Below are 20,649 nucleotides of genomic sequence, written 5' to 3'. Positions count from 1 at the left end.
TCTCTTCTTGTACTGAGAACGTCCCTGATGCCAGAAAAGACTGGCCTACAGGAGCAGCTGATACATGGCTGCTGCAATGACTATTGCTGGATGTATGAGACAGCAAACAGTGCTACTCCCAAGCACCACAACTTACTCAGAATACTCCATGGTGAGAAGATAATTTGCCTGATGCAAACTGAGCAAAGGCTGAGCAGAACTGCTACTTGCTCTGAGCCCTCAAACATCACAGAAGCAGTGTTAACAACAGGAATGCACCTCACCCCCAACCTGCCATTTCTAGGATATAAAGCTGCTCATGACAACTTTTTGCTCCACCAAAATAGTACACAAAACAAAGCCACAGTTTCAGTATCATTTATACTCTTGCTATCACAGCAGTAAGTTATCAATTAGCATATTAATCTTAGTGAATTAATCCATGAATTTTCACTTTAGTCACACTTTGGTAACTGAAGTCTGAAAGAATGAAAACAGGCACTAAAAAGACCTTATTCAGTTTGCAAGTAAAAAAAAATCCCAGTAAAAGTATATGCAGCCAAAGCACTGCTGTTAAATGGGCAACTTTTATGCACAATTGTCACTAGAGAGTTGCAGAGACAGCACAACATCTGTAGCCCATTGCAGAACAGCTGGCAAGTCAACAGGATGCATCTGTACCGGAAACAATGGATTCTCACCCCAAAGTTTTTGGTGGCTTCTGTGTGAGATGAAGTCTGTGAGACAGGCACCTCTACACACTAAACCAATGCTCTGTTTCCGGGTGAGCAGGGTACAGAGACAGGCAACTGAAGTCAAACTCAGTCCTGCCCCTTGTGCCTCTTACATTTTCACAGATCAAGGTTTGAGAGAGAGATGTCTCACACACTTGCATTGACAAGCAGGTTAAAAATAAGACAGCACAGGAATTTGAACCAGAAGCAAAATACAATAGCTCTGGCAGCTCCTCTCCAAGAAGAAAAACTGTCCAACTTTATTTTATGGAGGAATGTCTAGAGAAGCCAAAGACTAGAAAGTGTGATTATTCCTTTTGATGATCTAAGGTCCAACTGCTTGAATTTACACAGCTCCACATCAGAAACAACACTGACCTCCTCCAAATGACACAAAAATAGACAAGCAACAAAAGGAGGTGCTTTCAGGATTGACCAAATCTTTAAAACCACAAAGAGTAAAGGCCTACAGTGATTAATCTAAGCAGATCTTCCACTCTTTTGCAGCCAAAGAGATTGAAATATACTCTGAAAACTCCAGATTAAATACGAGAGGTTTTTTCCCATAGCACTGAAAAGAACCCAAAGCCCTAGGAAATGTCCTGCCAGTCTCTGAAGTAAAGAGGAAGTACCAGAGGAAAAAATGAAGGCAAAGTAAATTGAAGGTATAGCTGCAGAGAATCATGAATGTCCTGTGCTACAGACAATTCTACATTGTTACTGAAAATGGCAATAAAACACTTAAACTCCGTACAGAGATGAACTGACACCCTCAGAGCACATTTCCACTCCCCACAACTTTAGTGCCAAAGACCTAAGAACAGTTCCTCAAGCATAAGCACAATCACAGAGATCTTGGCTGAAAACCAGTCCCGCAGGTTACTGTGCCCTAATGATCCTTTATTCTTAAGTATCAAAGCTGCAGATGAATATACTTTTGCCTAAAGAAGCACAGGTGGGGAAGGACCACAACGAACAGCAACACAAGTCTGTTACTCCTGGGAAACCACCTCCCAGTCAACCAACCTGTTCCCTTTCCAACAATCTCATTTAATTTGAATCTCATGCTTTCAGATTTGTTTAAAATAAAAATTTTGAATGAGAGAATACCTACACTTCCAGCAGCAACTAGAGCACCACCCCAACAGCCCACTCCAGGAGTAGGGGATAACTGGCACCCAACAACATTGGGTGGAGTGGGGGAATCTAATTTCCCAACGGAAAGCAAACCAGCACATCTGGTCTTACTGGAAGCCTGACACTAGACATGCTTTTTGCTGATCCAGTCCTGTCCTCTGAAATTCTAGAGAGAGCCTCAGCATCTCAATGGCAGCACACAGAAATCACTCCCACTTCTCAGTTTCTACCTGCTTTTTTGCCAACACCAGCCAATACACAACTGTCATTTTGAGAAGCAGGAAAGCCTAAACCCTCAGCAGTGTGCCCAGCACAGGGTGGAGTGCAGGGACGTTCCCATGAAGTTACTACAGCAAGTTTGAAGAAGCTGAAGCATGGACAATTTTCCTGCTTGGGCAGAAACCTTCCAGTGCTTTTTCATGCCTGAACATGTAACACTGTTGCTGCATATTTACAATCCACTACATAGACTGACACAAGTCTGCACAGAACTGATGCAAATCAAGGAGGAAGAGTAGCCCAGCTTCCAGCCACTGGACACAATTTGGAGTTGTAAAATTTATATTTAGTCAAAGTTACTAACTCCAGTCTTCAGTGTCTCCACCACGCACAAAAATATGGGTCCTTCATCAAGCAATTAGTCAGATGGCATTTTGTTTTCACCTTCTATTTACCCATGAGAAGTATCATGCAGAACATGCAATGTGCAGTAAGATTCATATCTCCAGTCACAACAAACAGGGAATTTCATGCACACTCTCACAACCAGCAACTTTACTCCACTGAAATACATTGCTTTCAAAAATCCATACAATCTTTACATAAATTTTCCTTTTCCAAAATGAACCCTCCTCCTGGGATTCCATCTTTCCCAGCAGTAACAAGAATATCAATGGTATCACATTTGTGAGCAAGCTGGGGAAAAAAAAATCATGCATGAACAAGGCTTGATGAGCAAGGCTTTCAGTTCCAGGTTACTGGTCCACTTGAGGCAGTCTCAGCATGTTGATGGATATACACAAACACTTTTTGCAAGCTTGCAAGAACACTTTAGCACCCCTCCCTTTCTCATAGCTACCAAGAGTGTGTTACCACTGTGAGCAGATCAGAGGCTCAATCAGAGGCTACAAACTTTCAGGAATGCAAGTGCAAGAAGCAGAATAGAGAATAAATTGTACCAAACACCTGGACTAACATTTTCTTTGAATTCTGTTGTACATAAAAACAATGTTAAAATTGCAATTTACTTACCTAAGTAAGTTCCTACCAAGATTGGCAAAGGAAAAGGAAAAAAAAGATTTAAGGTTAAAAAGGGGAAAGATTGACATAGTTTAGAAAACAGTTCAGAATACAGCCCAGCCCCATGCAACAAATAGAGAAATACAGACTTGTTTGCTTGTAATGAAACACAGAAGTGAGCACAGTTCTCTGTTGGACAGATAAACCCAAGACAACATTAAACACACAGTAACTCCAAATGAGAAATTTTACAAACAGAGGCTTTAATTTTGGATGAGTCTGTTACTCACCTCCTTCCACTAACCCCTGCACTTTAACCTCTTTGGATTTGTACAGCACTTCCTAAAATCCTTGGTCTAGTAGTCACACTAATTTGCTGTAACCACGGCATCTCACAGATGATGTGTCTGTTCATGCAAAGCTGTACCTCCTGCTACAAGTGCTTCAAAGACCCTGCTAATACTTTCTGGATAGTGACATCCAACTCCAATGAGTCAGCAGCTACCCTTGGACAAGTATGTTGAGAATGGAGACCTGCCATCTGTCTCAGGTTCAGTCAATCAATATTATCCACTTGCATTTCAAAAAGAGTGTGATGGTACATCCTGGCTGGCTGTAATACACTAAGCAGTTAAAAAGCAAAAATAAAACCATGCACCTCAGCGCATGGGTTTGCTCATCCAAGTAAACCAGAAAGCACCAAATTATTCACTGTTCTTAGAATCAGAAGTCTTATACATCATATACATATATATGCCTGTGTGCCTCTGTGTGTGCACATGTACACATATATATATATATGAGATAGGTTTTACACAAGTAGATTCCACTCAATTACAAATTCAGCCTTTGTACTACCTGGAAACTTGCAATTCTGCCCTTGTACTGTTATACATTCCCTTCCTCTCACATTAATGACACCTGCTCTCTACCACAGCCTTGGGATATGCACTTGCCTCTCAATCAACATTTGCATCTTCCTCCATTGCCATTGCTAAATGAAATGGTTTCACTAGCTGATCCATAGAGCATGATGCCCATCTTCTGATTTTCATTTTCAGATCTTTATCCATAACACTAAAAGAAACTAAACACAGAATCATGACTAAACTGAAGCCAAGTGAAAAGTTTCACTTAACATCTGAGTACAAAATCCCCAAGTAAAATTCTCAAAAATAATCAGTACTTTTAGCAATATTCTAAAGCAAAGAAATTGCACAGGCACGTGGTTCTTGGGGTCTCCAAGAAGCACTTCAAGCAACTTTGTTACTCTTCCCAGCTGTGATGCTGCTGGCAAGAAATGATCATTCCATTAAAAACATTGAACATTTTCTCTCTTGTCACTAGTCAGCATTACTGTGGTTCAAGTATCAACAGCTAAAGCCAGGACTTTTCTCCAGTACCCCATGTATTGCACTGGTCATTAGACACAGTCTAATGACAGACAACACTCCCTGCAGTTTACAGTCATTCCTTGACAGGCAGATTTCCTTTGACTGGTTATCCTCAACTTTGGAAGGACCGCTGGGGCCATTGCTGATAAAGGCAGAATTTTAATGCATTTTCTGCAAGGTCTAAGTCAGCTGGAAAAAACCTCTGAGATAATTCTGGTTCCCCACACAACTGATGGTAGAAAACTTCCCTACTTTCTCATCCCAATAGCTGGTTTGGCTAAAGAACAGTTTTTCTACTGTCATGCTCATCTCTTGATAACTGAACTAAAGCCATGCTAGGCTGATGAATGCTTCCACTTCTAGGAGTTCATTCACATTTCCCAAAAAGGAGGTGAGAAACAATGAACCAGAACATGTTAAATTGGATTGACATTCCATTTGGGTTTAGAAACCCCCAGCAGCAGGAGCAAGGAAGCAAGGTATTCCAACAGTTAATTAACCTCACTCAAAAATCTGCAGCTTGTTTCCAGACAAAATTTTTCTACTGTACCTTCTGGCTACTGCAGCTCATTATTCCATTCCCAGCTAAACAAAAAGCCCTCTATTATTATACTTCTGCTGCTCCTGTCAGCAGAGACAAACATCTACAACTTCCACTTTGATAAAAGCATTTTCCATTATACAGTGTGTTTTCCAGTCACTTCACCATTTTCATGGCTCTTCTATGAGCCCTCTCCAATTTTCAGCATTCGATCCACTACCATGTTATCAATGCATGTTTGTTGCTGGGAAAAGCCTTCCCTTTATTCCAGCTACTCATTCCTGTTCTCCCTCTTTCTGCCAATTTTAGAGTGCCTGTGATGACCCTGAAAAACACATTTCATTGGATGAAAGCTAACATGATGTAAAAGAGAGGAGAGAAAAATAAAAATCTAACAATTCTCCCTCCTTTTCCCCACTAGGAATTTGCATAAACAAGTATCACATAGATCCCATACTGGATAGTTCTAAGGAATCAAGTAAACAGGTTCCAGAACATAAAACATCCTCTGTCTCTAGAGGAAGATTCATGGCAAAGTCTGTGAGTCAAGCTTCAGAACATTAATGAAAAAGCAATAAACTAGTAATTTTTAACATCTCACTGTATTTGACAGCTTAGGAGACTCCATGTACTTTTCATGCTCCAAAAATAGGATCCTGCAGCAATTTGTCCATGCTAATCTAATGTTGAAGGAGAGCTGGGAAGGGCACTGTATGCTTAGTGATGCCTCCAAGATGATTTAAACAGGAGGAAAACAAAGTAGATGAAAGGACTACGCTCTTCATATAAAATAGAGTGGAGGCAGTGAGGAGATGAGATTATTTTCCTGCTCTTGGAATTCAGGCACTGGTCAAAATTCAGGATGCCTGGTCAAACAAATCATATTCAAAGCTTGAAAAAGTTCAGGTCTCAAGGTTCAAACAGAGATGAGTCAGAAAAAAAACCGTTAAAATTACTTAGCTGGAGTTAGTGTAGCAAGAGAAAAACCCAAGCAATTAAACAACAAAATTCCAAAGGAAAAATCTGCCTTACTCCTTAAAATTCAGCAATTACTATGCATAAACATGGATCTTAATGCTTTACACTAAGCAAAAATACAAATTGCTACTTGGCTTATTTCCTGCAAAAAATTCTCTGGGTTATATACTGCTTTACAAACTGGCCATGAGGAAACCTCACAAACTCCTCACATGGCATCAGCTCAGCAACCAGACATAATTTACAGTGTACATACTTCTCCTCTGATTTTGGAAGTAATAACCCAGCACTGAAAGACTTTTATCACCAGCTAAAGCCCACCATAACAGCTGTTCAGGGTCACCTGTCAGAGACTTTGACACAGTGACCTGTCCAAACTGTAAGATGTCTTGCAGGTGTCACCACCACAGCACATCAGCAGCAAGCAGAGAAAACATGGATAACTCATACAAAGTTGAAATACGTTAACATCTCCTTGAAAACTACTTCAACATAGGTGGACAGAGTGTCTTCCTGCATCTAAATTTGCACAGAAATAGTCTTTTCAGCCTCTCTGAAGTTGTTTGAACACCAGCTTTTCTTTGCAGTACACTCCTACAGGGACCTAAGCCAGTATGTCACCACATATCAGTAAGGGAGAGAGAAACGTAAAAAACAACAAAAAATGCCCACAATTTCCCACAGTATGTATGGGAGCTATGTAAATGCAGGATCTGATCAGTTCTAGCAATTCAGGTTTACTCTTATTAATCATTTTCTTCTATTTTAGGTCAGCTGTAATCCAGAGATCAGTTATTCTGGATAGATAGGTTTATTTCAATCCTTTTATACTCACTCGCTCCCTGGCTCCTAAATTCTGGTCTTCTTCCCTGACCTCCTCTCCCTGCCAACAGACTCCCAGATTAGTAAATCTGTATGGCTCTATCCTCAACACCACAATCCCATTTCTTGCACAGCACAGGAAACCAGCGTTAGCCATGCCTGCAGCCAGCAAGGCTTACCAGCTCACATGCAAGGCAACTGGGAACCTCTGTCAAAGGGCACTAACACACAGACTGGGACCAGGACAGAAAGAAATTCACCAAACATCTCCAATCTGTTTCCCTGTGCCCAGCAGATCTCAATCCAAGTTCTTTAAACTTTGTTTCCTTGCAGGTGGTTTCCTTCCTTTCCTGTCTTGGCAAAGCTTCCAGCAACCCAGGGTCACGAAGTATTTTACATGTCAAAATTTCAGTGTGGCAAACATTTTACATTCACAAATAAATCTCAACCAACAAGTTTAAAGTGAACTGCTCACAAAAATATTCAGTTAACACTCAGTAACTCAGCAGGTAAATAGATTTTGTGACTGTACTGTACTCTGGTACCTAGCAATTACAGGAACAAATACTATGGCAAGTATTTCAGTGGCAGGCTGAGAACAGACCAAGCAGATAAAGCAGCAGGTGCTCGGTGAGATTGGGCTCCTGCACAACTACACACATCTGCTTCAGAGAAACATGTATTCTGAGGAGCTTCAACAGGTACTTCTCCAAAATCTTTTTGCAAATTGCTCCAGCAACAGTTATGACTGAAATATATCTAATCAAATATATATACCAGCAGACAGATACCTTACAACACTAAAATAAGAATCCTCCATTTCCAGAAAATTCTCTCAGGTTATTAAGTCCAGTGCTTCATGCAGAGAGTCTTCCTGAGAGAAGGATCTTCCCTCCTTTGGGCCACAACATCTCTGAGCTTCACCAGTGTGCCATCTGCTAAGAGACTCAGCCGTCTCTGTGCTGAGTGGGGCATTTAGCAGGGAGCAGCAGGCATGCCCATAAGCAGGTAATCACTGGGAGCTGTGGAAATCCAATGAGCCACTCTTCATCTACATCCCTCATTACTGGACAAAGCTTCCAAGGAAGCCAAACTGACCAAGGCAGCAGGGTTTTGTTATTCTTCCAAAAGACAAAGGACACAAATTCAGCAACATGGTTACCAAGGCATGAATTTCCAAAGAGAGCCAGAGAGTAGAACAATCACTGTCCTCACTGTTGTATTCTCCACATGCACTCATATATGCATGCATGTAAATATTGGTAACAGCCATCCACTGCCTCAGCCATTAATCACAAAGCTTAACACCAAGGCATGCAGTGTTGGCCAGTTCATGGGAACATGTAAGTTCAAGTTTTTGTGTTTGTCTGTCTCATGATGACATTTGTATAGTGGTCTGTTCTATTGAAGTTGGTGAGGTGACATCATATATATTTCCTGCACTATGACAAACAAAAGCTTTTGAGGTCTATTCAGTACTCAGAACAGATTAATTTTTAACCAGTGGAAATTTTGAAAATCATTTTCTACTGCCAGCAGAGAACATGCAGTCTCTCATCAGTGAGACTGTCCCCCTCCAGTGGAAACTACAGAGGCCTAAACTTGAAACTTGATGTAAACACTGTCTTTATTTCTTCTGGTCAAAGTGAATTCGTAGTAGTTCAAGACTTGTGAAACTTTGTTTTCTTAAAAGTAAGTGAAATAACACCCATTTTCAAACCAGCCATCACAGCTTCCAGCAGTTTCACAGAACTGCTAGTGGACTGTCCTGTCAACTTGAGGAATTAGTAATCAGCTCTGAACATAGAACTTCATGTCTTCAGTAGGGTTGTACGACTTGTTGCCTGCATGTGAAAAGCCTGAAAAGTGAGCAGCATAACCATGGGTGCAAGTGGTTACCCAAGGAACACTTAGACATCAACACAGAGGTGCACACAGACTCATTAGCCACAAAGCACAGACAAGCCAGCAGATGAAACTAAAAATAACTCTCCTAGCATAAGCTGAGCGCAGCTTCAAGGTCTTACCCCTGCTAGGCATCAACAGGCGCTTCTTCATGTTGCCTGATAGAGCACAAGTGAACAGAAAAGAGAAAAACATCACATCAGCAACCTGAACAGCAGCAGTATTAAAAGTTCTTAATGTTAAAATACAATCAGATATCAAATGTTTGTTATTATATTCAGATAAGCTACGTATAAAGTTAAAATTAAAGATGAAAATGAGAAAAACTCTCTAGCTCTCCCTCTGTGTTCAGAGTCACTTGCTCCAAGGCAGGAGAAAGTTTGTGCCATGGCAGATCTGGCTCCTCTGCCTCCCTCAGCTAAGTAGCAGCCTGCCCTTATTGCAGCCATGCAGACCCTGGTAACTTTGCTGAAATCCAGGTGACCCACACATTAGAAAGCCATCAGGGAACTGCACAGCTACCACCTACAGCTTAAAAAGCTATAAACCTCAAAAGAAAAAGGAAACATCTCTGGAAATAGCTATTAAGCTACTAATTTAAAAGGTGAAGTTTCTCCTTCACTATCCCATTTGCAAGATTGACCAAACCTGGCAGAATTCCACTAACACAGCACTTCATGTGCATGCACATCCCAGGCAGTCTGCATCATGTGCCTCACCCAGGAGAACTGGGACAGGTGATTGTACAAAAGGAAAAAAATAACCACCCTCAAGAATAATACTTGCAATTTAGATAAAGCACTACAGATTTACATAATCTCCTTGTATACCGAAAGGACAGAAGAAAAAGCCTATAGAGATACTATACGTTTTGTGGAAAAATATTTACCATCCATTCCATTGTGCTGTTCATAACTTCTTTTTCCCAGGATAGTTGGTGACCCATTATTAATGACAGGTGTAAACTTTGCAGGAGTCAGATTGTTGAGAGAACTGGACAAGCTCTTTGCAGGATCTGGTTTCGGAGGACATGGATGAGACTCTGTTGGAAAAGACCAAAGTGGAAGTTTTTTATTAGCAAAGACACTGGAATGAAAAATCTGAAAAAAACTTGCAAATTTCCAAGGAGACCAAGTATACCTCCCCTTATATACAAAGAGTCTCAGTCAATCATTTTGACTTGAGATTGCTACTCATACAAGGCATATACATATATTTAAGGATTCACTGCTACTGAAGATGTCAAAATCCTGATATACCCTAAAATAAGATTTGGTAACAAAAGCATTTCATATCTATTTCCATAACACTGCTCTACAACAATTTGGGGTGATTTTGGGGGTGCTGTATATTAAAAGCCAACTTTGGATAGTCATGAAACACCCCTAACTCTGTGGAAATTACAGCTTTGCCAGTTTTGCAAGGTTTATAGAAAATAAAATTTCATATCTAGCCAAATGAGTGAGAATTCAAAGACCCATTCTAAAGGACACACGGAGTCTGAACTTGAGCTTTGGGCCAAGGCAGAGATCAAGTACATGCTCTTCAACTGAAGATTTTTAAGAAGTCACAAGCAACAGTAAATGTGAGCTTAAACTGAGTTTTTCTCTTCCAGACCCAACTGCAGAGTGGCCTATAACTTCAAGTCCACTAAGCAAAACATCTCCAAAAATACATTCTTGCCAATCCACCAGCTTCCCTCCATTTCTATCATTCCCTCAATAATCCAGTGGAGATCCTGACAGTGCAACAAAAACTCAAAATCTACTGATACCTTCTGTACAACTATTAAAAGAAGGATTTTATCCAGCAGCAAACTTCTCCCTATATTGGCTTTCTTTTGCTGCATTGTAAGTATCCAAAGGTTTCTCAGTGTGTGTATCCCATTAGTTTACAGTAGAAGTACAACACTCAACAGAAAAGCAGTAAATATTTAATACACCCTCAGCCTTACCATATCACATCAACAAAAATGTTCAAAGAAACGCAAAATGAACTCCAGTGTTGCTTATCTAAGTAAGAAGGCAATTGGTTTTCTTGCTAAGCTGGAAGCTTTCAAAGAGCTTGTCCAAGCTGGCTTTCTGTGGTTACACTCTTGATTGGCTGCTGGAACAACCCAGGATATGTCTGCAGGGTATCACCATCAACCAGCAGCACCAGGGAAAACGATTTTGCATTCACTTGCAGTCAACACTGGCATGTCACGTAGCATCACTCTAGATGCTTCCAGCACCTAAAACTTACACCAAAGTCTTTCATGGAGTACTCAGTACTCTCCTACAGATCAGGTGATGAGGCCCAAGTCCTCCAAAAAAATTACAATTAAAAAAAAAATCCATAAAACAGAGGAAATAAAGAATGAATGTATAGTCCCCTTGTTTACTTTCAGCACAAACCAGCCAGCAACTGAGTCACAAGCTGCGGGACACAGTGCTGTTCTAAATACAAGAGAATTCTTGGAGGACCCAACTGTATGAACTGCCTCCAGACAGTCCAAAAAGTGGACAACCGAATGTTCCCAAAATACTAGGTTTGTGTCTCTATTAGCAGATGGTAACTTGTCCTCTCATACAACAGAAGCCACAGCAAACACATTCCTCCCTTCACTTTAAAGTTTCTGATACAGCTCAGTGATCTCAAAGTGGACTGCTGAGCCACTGAGTGTCAGATTAAGTAGGAAAAGGAAAAAGGACAAGTTATTGGGAAGGTTTCCATGTTTTGTTTGGGGGATGGAGAGGTGTTGTTTTTTGTTTTGTTTTGTTTGTTTGTTTTTGAAATCCAGAATGAGTATCTAAATCTAGAACCAAATGGAAGAACCAGATGGTCAGCAGAACTGCCAGGAGGATGTTTTCTGTGGCTGGGAGCTTTTGAATTTGGTGGTGTTTGTTTTTTTTTTAATACCTAAATACCGGAGTACTGCTTCTAAAGGCTTTCGAACCACTTGCTTTAATAGCAATGGGTTTTCTGATGCCTCAGGTAAACGTGCTGTGCCTGTAAAACACAGAAAAACAATTAGAGGGTAAAGACATTTAGATATTAGAGCAAGACTAAATTAATACCTCCAATGTCCTGAAAAAGCTTTCCCATTAAAAAAAATTTTACAGTTGGCAAGCATGTCTTGGCAACAGGACACAAATGCAGGAGACCATGAATATATTAAGACAAGAAACTCATGAATTTTCAAAATTATTTGCCTAGCCTACAATCTGTTAGAACACCCTGCAAGTATAGCTAGATTTTGTGAAACCACCAGCTACATGCCAGAGAACACCTCAACAAGCTGGTACTCAAACTTTACATGAAAAGAGTCTCAAAGGGGTCCTATGCAAGGAGGTCCCAGCTGCAGCACCACTCACACTCTGCTTTGATTGCTGCACTGTTAATAGGCAGATAGGGATGTCTGGCAGCATGCCAAGGGCGCAAGATATCTCGACATAAACGTCTGGCAATTCTTGTCAGTTTTGTTGTATGGAGATAGAAAGCTTGTCGTGTCTTCATAGCAAACTTGGGACTCCCACTGTTTCGTACTGGCACACCATGAGGACTCTAAAGAGAAATAAAAATGAAAATGGTTTCAAGAAAATAATTAGAAAGTATGGTTTTAAAGAAGAGAAATAATATCTTATAAAATCACTTTGAACTACTGATTCTCAGACATGAGAACAGAAGCTGTATCACCGATGAAAGCATTTTCAGCCCAGCTATTCTTCATTTCCCAAGTTTTATCCAAAATATCTCAAAGGATAACATGAAGGTAAACCTTTTCTCTTCACAGGAAAGTTTTATTTCTGTGCTGTCCCAAGTTTTAAGGCAAGGATCCAAAAGCCAGACCCTAAGTTACCTGGTGCTATCACATGATGCAGTGTTTATAGAGTCAACAGAAAGACTCCCCAACTCTGGGTGCTTAGGGTTGCTCTGGATACACAAACTCCTTATAACAAGCTTTTGTAAGGAGAAGAAAATCAGGAAGAGCTGCATGACAAAAATATACACTACAAACTCACTTCCCAAAGCAAACATACTGAATTCAGGAAAGGTTTTGGCTCAAACTTACAATATTTGTTTTAATTCTTACTCTGAACTCAACAAATGCACTCGCAGATGTCAAAAGTCTATGTAATAAGGGATACAACTGTAAGACACTCAGTGATTACAGAGAGCCTAAGCAGCATCTTCTTCATGAAAAGCAACTAAGTCAACCAATAAAATAACACTAGTAGTATCTTGTTATCTCAAACCCAACCACAGCTGGAAAACAGGAAGAAAATTCAGTTTGGGGAGAACAAGGCTTTCCCCTCTCTAACTATTTACATACTTTTTAATTAACAAACAAGAAGCATAAGACTGATAAAAACTGGCAGTTATCTCAGCAATTAGGTGAGGCCTGGAAAGGATAGAGGTTAAACAAAAGAAATGGAAAGGGAAAGATAGCAAAGAAGAGGAGAAAGGAAAGAAATTAACCCAAACCAAAGTTCAGAGTGTGCTATCTTCCTGTCCATGTGATGCAGCTACTTTTCCCAATCAGCTCAATGTCTGATGCTTCCAGATTAAACTTGACCAAATTCAGCAAAAAATCTGAGAATTTTGGTTTTCAAATAAAAGAGGAAAAATGAAACAAAAGCAGGTCACACAATGCTTACTCAAACCTATCCAAAAAGGAGGCTTATTAGAAAAAAATTGAATGAAGCAGAAAAACAAGATAAGGGATCTCTAAAAAGCCACTAGCTATTTGGGGTATCTAATTTTGAATATGCCTTAGGAAAGCAAACAGGTTTCAGGAAATAATTAATTCCTTTTCAGGAGAAAAAAAACCCTGTCCTCTTCCCCCTACAGCAAAAAGCATAGAAACCAAATACCAGTAACACTGGCTGGCATTTCAGTTTTTCCCATCTCCATTAAGTCATCCATGCATTTGATGGATAGTTTGCTAAACAAATGATGTTGATTTTTCTTCCTCAGGGCAGTACTTGGCAACAAATTACTTCTAGCTGAAATTAATGTGCCAACTTCTGCAAGACATGAAATACCAAACCCAAGGACAACAATGGAGGCTGAAGGCATTCTTCTGGCTGTTAAATATTTAAAAACAGTGAACAGCTAGTTAGATACCATGACACCCAGCTTTCCAGGCCAGAGCACCAGTCTGCTTTGAGGGTACCCACCAAATTATTGCGGTTTGGTCCTGGTCTCTCCCCATCTAACCGTGTTGGCATTTTCAAGCCACCGTATTTCTTCCAGTAGGTCCAACAGGATGCACAGAGGCGACACTGCATGTTAGGGGGACCCCAAGAATACCACTGGTAAGACTGGGTGGCTAGAGATAACAAAGGTGGAAATTATATATATCCTTACACAGGATCACTTTTCAGAGCTTATTCTCTTTAGAACCATCACAAAAGAAAACCCACACACGCACAGAGCAAAGCTCAAACAGATCTTAGAAGACTGATGACTCCACTGTCATCACCACTGTTAAATAAACTTGTGATTTCAGCAGAATTCATTACATTAATTAATTGAAACCCCTTCTAAAACATGAACAGAAAAAAAACCCCAACAACTATTAGAATGGAAAAATTTCCTGCCAATGAAACTGAAGGCTCTCATTTTGGAGGACTGGCAGACAACATCTGCAGAGCATGGGAGAGAGGAAAGATTGTCTTCAGGAACTCCCCATAAACTGATTTTACAACTGAAGTTCAGAATCTGTGACTTCATTTCTCATACTGTCCTACATTCCAGCATCTCTAAAGGCTCCCCATAAAGGAACAATACAACTTTGTTTATTAATATCAGGCAGCAGACCAAATACAGGGGTATTTAACATTTTTTAATCTATTAAAAATTATGAAAAAAATTGTCAAATTCACATCTTGGTAATGAAACTATTTGCTCAATAGTTACCCACAACTATGTAGAACATTTACTAACTTCCTCTTTAGTACTTTAAAATTCTATTTGCAAATGTAACACCAGCAAGTAAAAAACCAACCAACCAACCAACCAACACCAGCCCTTGAAAAACCCAACAAAACCAGGCTTGCTTAAATGCTGCTATACCCAATTCTGTCCCCTCACCCTTGCAAAGCCTTTTCTCCCACTCCCAGCTCAAGACAGCTTTTATTTTAAGGTTTATAACACAGCACTCACTCTGCACACACAACTGCCATGCTGGCAATGCACTTACTGTAACAGCTCTCACAGGCCCGTCCTGCTCCTGTGTTCTGTGCCTGGACTCCAGTACCATTTACCACTCCTGGTTTGACATTATTTACATTGATCTGGTTGGGGTTTGGCTTGTTACTTAAAACACAAAGCAAAAAGAACGACAAGCATTAATCGAGGCATGCTATTTCTTACTTGACTTTCAAAAGTGTGGCCCAAAATGCTTCAAAATTTAAATTTCATTCAACACATGGCTTCCAGAACCAGTTGTACCTACCAGCAATCTGACTTCCATGAACACATGGACTCCAATAATATTTTGTAATGAACATAGCAATATTTGGATGCCATTTACAACAGTTCAAAACCTTTTAAAAAACAAATCAGTGAGGCCAGGTAGGTATCTTATTCACTATTCCAGACATTCAAATCTAAGTGAAAAAAATATCTTACCTACAGGTCCCTCAACATGAGGGATATTTTAATTAAATCTCCAAAAAGAAGGTTGGGGGCTGGAGCAGGAGAGGTAGGCAGAGAAAGGGCTACCCCTGCTTTATTCAGGGAAATATAACCCCAAACTGCAGTCACAAATATTTGAGTTTTTGCATCATGTGGGCACAATTCCCACAAGTACATGGAACACATTATAACAACATCTGAATCACCTCAGCTCATCCCTACACCCTCTTTAAAATGCTGGTTCAGGAAAATAGAAAAAAACCACTGCTGGCTGGAGTTGAGAATGGAAGGGCAAACAAAACCTTGGCATAGAAAGCAGTATGGAATAGAACAGAATCTCTGTAGAGGAAGAGATGTCTGAGGGGAAAATGAGGCATTCAAAAAATCCTTGGCATGGGTGGGAACAAGAATGACAGAGTATTGATATTGCAGGGACAGGACTTCTGGGAAACAGAGGAAAATTGAAGAAGTCACACAGTTTCAGACAAGAATACACAAGGAGTTTATCAAACATGCAATGATTCCCAGGTGCTATTATGAGTTCACACTGCAGAAGCCACAAAGAGCAGGGAGGCTTTGGAGCCAACTGCTGAACACAACTCCAAATTGCAGTGTTGATCACACTGCCCTCATTTTCTCTTACCTGAAGACAGAAGTGAGTGGGCATATTCCTTTTATTTCCAACTAATAAACCCATGATTTGGAATCAATTATTCAAGCAGAAATATTTTTAAATAGCTTTCTGAAAACCCATTTTCTTACACATCAGTTGCACACTTACACAAGAGTCCCAGTGATTTCAGTGACCCAGAATACTTACTACATTTTGCCCTGGCTACTGCTGCAAAAACAGTATTGTGGGAGTACAGCCAAATTCATTTCTTTCTAGTGGGGTATCAGTATTAGGTTTCATGTTCTCAGCACTGACCCCTGCAAGCAAAGGAGTTCCTGAAGACGATGGTCCCTCCCAGCTCCAGAACAAACCCAAACACCACTGGAAATCTGACACTGTTCTGGAAGCCAGAAGGTCATACTTCTTAACAAAAGATTTCTGATAAGGTCCTGAGATACAGAGCTCAGTAATGTTCTATTTCTATAGAGACAAAACAGGTTGTGCTGTGGATGAGCTACAGGAACCACACACATTTCAGAAGGAGGCAAGAGTGTGTGTCCAGTCCAGGAATTTCTTCTGGTAGTGTTCTCACTGTAAAGCTCCAGGCCTTTCAGCAGCAGAGAAAGCTCAGGAGCCCAGAAGCACAGAAGCACTTTAAGTAGTTTTTTCCACTGAGTAGCATAGACACAGCCCAAAAGCACCACAGGAGGGAAAAAAAGGCATTCAGATTAATTAACAAGCTTGATTAGGTTTTCATCTCCTTTTGCTTATTAATTCACCCAGCTCTTACATAGATTAAAGTGTTTCAGGGTGCTTATCAGAATGGCACGGAGTTCTGACACCACAGATGGCAGGAGATCTGCAGGCACGTTTAACAAAGGGGCAGTTGAAAGAGGGTACATTCACACCACTTTGCTCTGGGACATCACTATAGTAACCTGCTGCAAAAGAACTTTTGCCAATGATTCACCAGTAAACTCCATGTGCAAACATTATCAAGACGCTGCAAAACAAACAGCCCTCAGAGATGAACACTGATTGCCACAAGTGGCATTGCTCCACAAGATTGAAGTAAAGAAAATTTAAGGCCTTATGTCAATCAGGCATGTTGTTTCCCTTCTATACCTTGAATTTATCCTCCAAAAAGGCAGTAAAAGAGTTGGAAACTCAACAGTAAAGCCCAACAAAGCACATTCAAAGGACTGAGATCAGAAAGGAGGGTGATGGCCTGACTCCACTGTCCTCTCTAAAGCCACTATTAAGCTTGTACTTAAACACGAGTGGAAGGGATGCCCAGGTGAAAGCTGATGCCAAACCACACTGATCAGCAGGATTAACATGCTGTAGTTGTGTCACACTTCAGGATTTTGAAACACTACAATTAAAGAAGCTGCAACAAGCACCAGAAAGTGACCTTGGCTTTGGAGCAGGACAAGTTTCACAGTAACAATAAAATTCAGTCAGATAATGTTTTCATTGTAGAAGAAGCAAAAAGCTCATAATTGTTGACGATATGTTAATTAAGCTTGTTCGATATCACTAAAGCCTGCTACAGCTATTAAGAGAATCGGATGATTAACTGGATGAATCATTAAGCAATTAATAAAGCTGAAGCAAAATATGCAAATAAGGTAGTGAGAATACTGATGGTGTGGCAAACTACCATTTCTAGTTCTTGGAATGGAAGTCTCTTAAACAGGTTTCAGCTGTGAAGGAGCAGTGAGTTATGCTAGAACAGGGACTATGAAGTGCAGATTTCTGGGCTGTATTCTGCAGGAGATTGGTCTCAACTGAAGAGATTAAGGCAATAAAGCACATGCAGAAAGAAGGCACTGGAAGCCTGTCAACATGGACTGAGGTGCCCACCCAAAGAAACCTTAACCTGAATTTAATCCTGATCCCCACAGGAGACTGAAATCCCTTCACTAGATGACTGGCTAGCATTTGACCCTAAGCATGGTGATAAAATTTTTGTTGTTAGAAATAATTATAACAATATCACCCAGTGAACCTTTCCTGTTATTGAAGGAATCATCTGTGCTAAATGCAACAGAACAATTAGAAAAACAAAGCCTCAATAATAAAAACAACTTTAAATCCTCTGTAAGGCACATTTATGCCATTTACCTCTGGGCATCTAATGCAAGTGTCTGGATTCCTCATCCAGGAAACAGGGAGGTGAGCTCTTCTCACAACTCTCCAGGCTCCTGTAAATATCCACTTCTAAGAACAGGTCTAATGACCACTATAAAAAATGTTTTTTGAAAAGCAGCTTTCTCCAATAAAATGTTGGAGATGGCCATTGTAACTAGCACAGCTCAGAAGAAAGAGCAGTGTTACACTTTTAAGTTTTCCATGCTGCATTAGACCCCTGCACAATGAAATAGGGAAGGAAAAAACTCCTGTTCCACGAGTAGGGGACAAGCAAGAAACAGACAAAGGATTATCTTCTCTGACCTCTTCCTCCAGTTTCCCTGTTGGAATCACAAAAGGGACTCAGCAGGGAGAACAGTATTTCCCTGCTCCACTAGGCTTTGAGAGGCACCATTTGCAGCTTGTCAAAGTGCTATAGGATTCTCAGATAAAATGCTGTAAATAGAACATACATGTACAGATGTACAGCTGAATTTTACATCAATACATTTTGGAGACTGGAGATTGTATGGAGCAGTTCATTCTTCCCTTTCTGTAAACACTTAAATCAAAGCTAAAGAGAGAAAAACCATACAAAATTGGACATCTCAGCCTTCATGGCTCCAGATATCCTGATCCCAAAAAACACCAGCTACGTGACCAGACTGTCATCAAAAACAAGCAAGTAACTGGTACACAGGATGCCTGTAAGATTAGTAAAACCAGAATATGCCTTCCACAACAGCCTAAAGAGTATGTTTGGATGCACACCAGAAGGAGAAAGAGACTGAGACTACATCTGCGTGAAGAAAGGTCTCCAAGGCCCTTCACATTGGAGAGTGGTAGGATGAGGCAGTGAGAAGGTGCAACCTCTTTGTGCATTCAGGCTTTGCTGCTGCTTTAAGACCACTCCCACTGAAAGAGACAGTGCTACAGAAAACAACTAAATGGTTTTTTCAGTAATTCCTGATTGAAAAATTTAACTGATTTTATACTTTTTTCTTTCACCAGGAAAGCACATGAGTGCTTTTCAACCAAAGGGCTGCATTACAAAGCCATATATACAGACATTCGATTCAGTCACATCAACTACAAACGTCTGTTCCAAAATCAGGGTTATTCCTGGAAGAGACACATAAATGGTTGCCCAATCTAGGGCAGAAGTGTTTTTCTAAGATGTTGGTTTAGGACTTGATAACCTCACATCAATTACCTGCATGACTCTCCACGCTTCAGTTACCTGTATGAATAAATTTGGGCACAGTCTCAAGTTAAAAAATACCAACTCTAATGCTTCACACAGAGCTGTTATTTTTCACTGTGTAACACGTATGTGACCTTTGAAGCTTCTATTCTTTTTCTTTCTCTCCTCTCTCCTAGGTTTTCTTATTAACATGACAACAAGAGTCCTAACAATGGAAGACAGCCAGAGACAAAAAAAGAAAAAATTGTTTGAGTCTGATACCCTTTGGAGTCTCTCCCTGCCAACAATGTTACACCAGTTACCGTTGGAATAGGTTTCAGTCAATCAACTGCTGCGCTTCTGCATAGGTCTTGTGACAGCCTACATTGAGTAATTTATTTTCAAAGTGACAAGTGGATCATTATGGTTCAAGCCTTGAAACAGCAATGGGCTCAGTAACATGATAAGGACAAATCAATAACATTGATATTTAGATCCCTACACCATGTATTGCTATTACAAGCCAAGAATATAAACTTCTAGGTATGTATGTATTACCTGTGTGCCAGACCTTGTACTGAAACTTAAACAGAAATAATCCAAAAAGCTTAGAAATACTTAATTGTTTTCACATTTGGAGGTATTAATAGCAAAAATCAGCAGAAGCATTCAGGTGAGATTAAATAAGTCACAGACACAACTGCTACTTTTCCTAATACACATGAAAGGATAATGAAGGAGGAGGAAAACTTCATGCCCATTTTATCAATTAAACAATATGTAAGTTAAGGTATAACACTCATAAACCCAACCATGACTGGAAATCAGAGCCAGAGACAAAAAGAGCAACCACATTGGTAGAGATAGAAATCTTTTCCTGAAGCAGGGAGGTAAGTTGCCAATTTTATTCTATTCTCTAGATAGGAACAAGAATTACCTTGCTGAGGGATAAGATGCCACTCCAGACAGCCATTATCAAATGAACACCACAACCTTTCAAACACAAAGCCCTACCTACACATATTATAATCCAAGAGCAACAGCAGGACTATGAGGCTCTCTTGCCTGCAATACCCTTTTGCATCTGCAGTGTAAATTACATTGCCTTTTGCTTTACGAGCTTATCACATTGTGAATTCATGTTTAATTTGATGTCCAGTGTCCCCCTGCAGAGTAACACCATCCACAAAAAGCAATACTGTTGAAAAATTGCATGACAAGAAATCCATTTGGTTTCATACTAAATATTTCACCTCATTTTTGGAAAATTCACCTGAGAGATATTGACATATTTCAAAGCAAAACAAAAATCCTCTATTTTCAGAAGAAAAAAGCAACTGCCTTGCAAGTTAAATATATAAAAATTA

At 40.1% G+C, this 20,649-nt stretch overlaps 1 protein-coding gene across 4 annotated transcripts in view; it reads right to left on the bottom strand.

The window, feature by feature from the left end:
- MTA1 (metastasis associated 1) overlaps nucleotides 1-20,649 on the bottom strand; it is a 76,854-nt gene that overhangs the window by 10,986 nt on the left and 45,219 nt on the right. For 2 of the 4 annotated variants that reach the window (XM_071564547.1, XM_071564548.1), the window contains exons 12-17: nucleotides 14,917-15,032; nucleotides 13,892-14,043; nucleotides 12,086-12,275; nucleotides 11,631-11,720; nucleotides 9,619-9,771; nucleotides 8,852-8,887 (exon numbers count right to left, since the gene is read on the bottom strand). In XM_071564547.1, coding sequence (XP_071420648.1) covers nucleotides 8,852-8,887; nucleotides 9,619-9,771; nucleotides 11,631-11,720; nucleotides 12,086-12,275; nucleotides 13,892-14,043; nucleotides 14,917-15,032 — 737 coding nt within the window. Of the gene's footprint in view, nucleotides 1-3,101; nucleotides 3,114-8,851; nucleotides 8,888-9,618; nucleotides 9,772-11,630; nucleotides 11,721-12,085; nucleotides 12,276-13,891; nucleotides 14,044-14,916; nucleotides 15,033-20,649 lie in introns of those variants that run through there. The other 2 variants (XM_071564546.1, XM_071564549.1) reach the window with 2 other exon arrangements.

Source organism: Pithys albifrons, chromosome 10 (assembly GCF_047495875.1).
Source record: "Pithys albifrons albifrons isolate INPA30051 chromosome 10, PitAlb_v1, whole genome shotgun sequence".
NCBI classification, from domain to species: Eukaryota; Metazoa; Chordata; class Aves; order Passeriformes; family Thamnophilidae; genus Pithys; species Pithys albifrons.
Note: the sequence above shows the minus strand (reverse complement) of the source record. Positions and strands in the feature narration are given on the sequence as shown.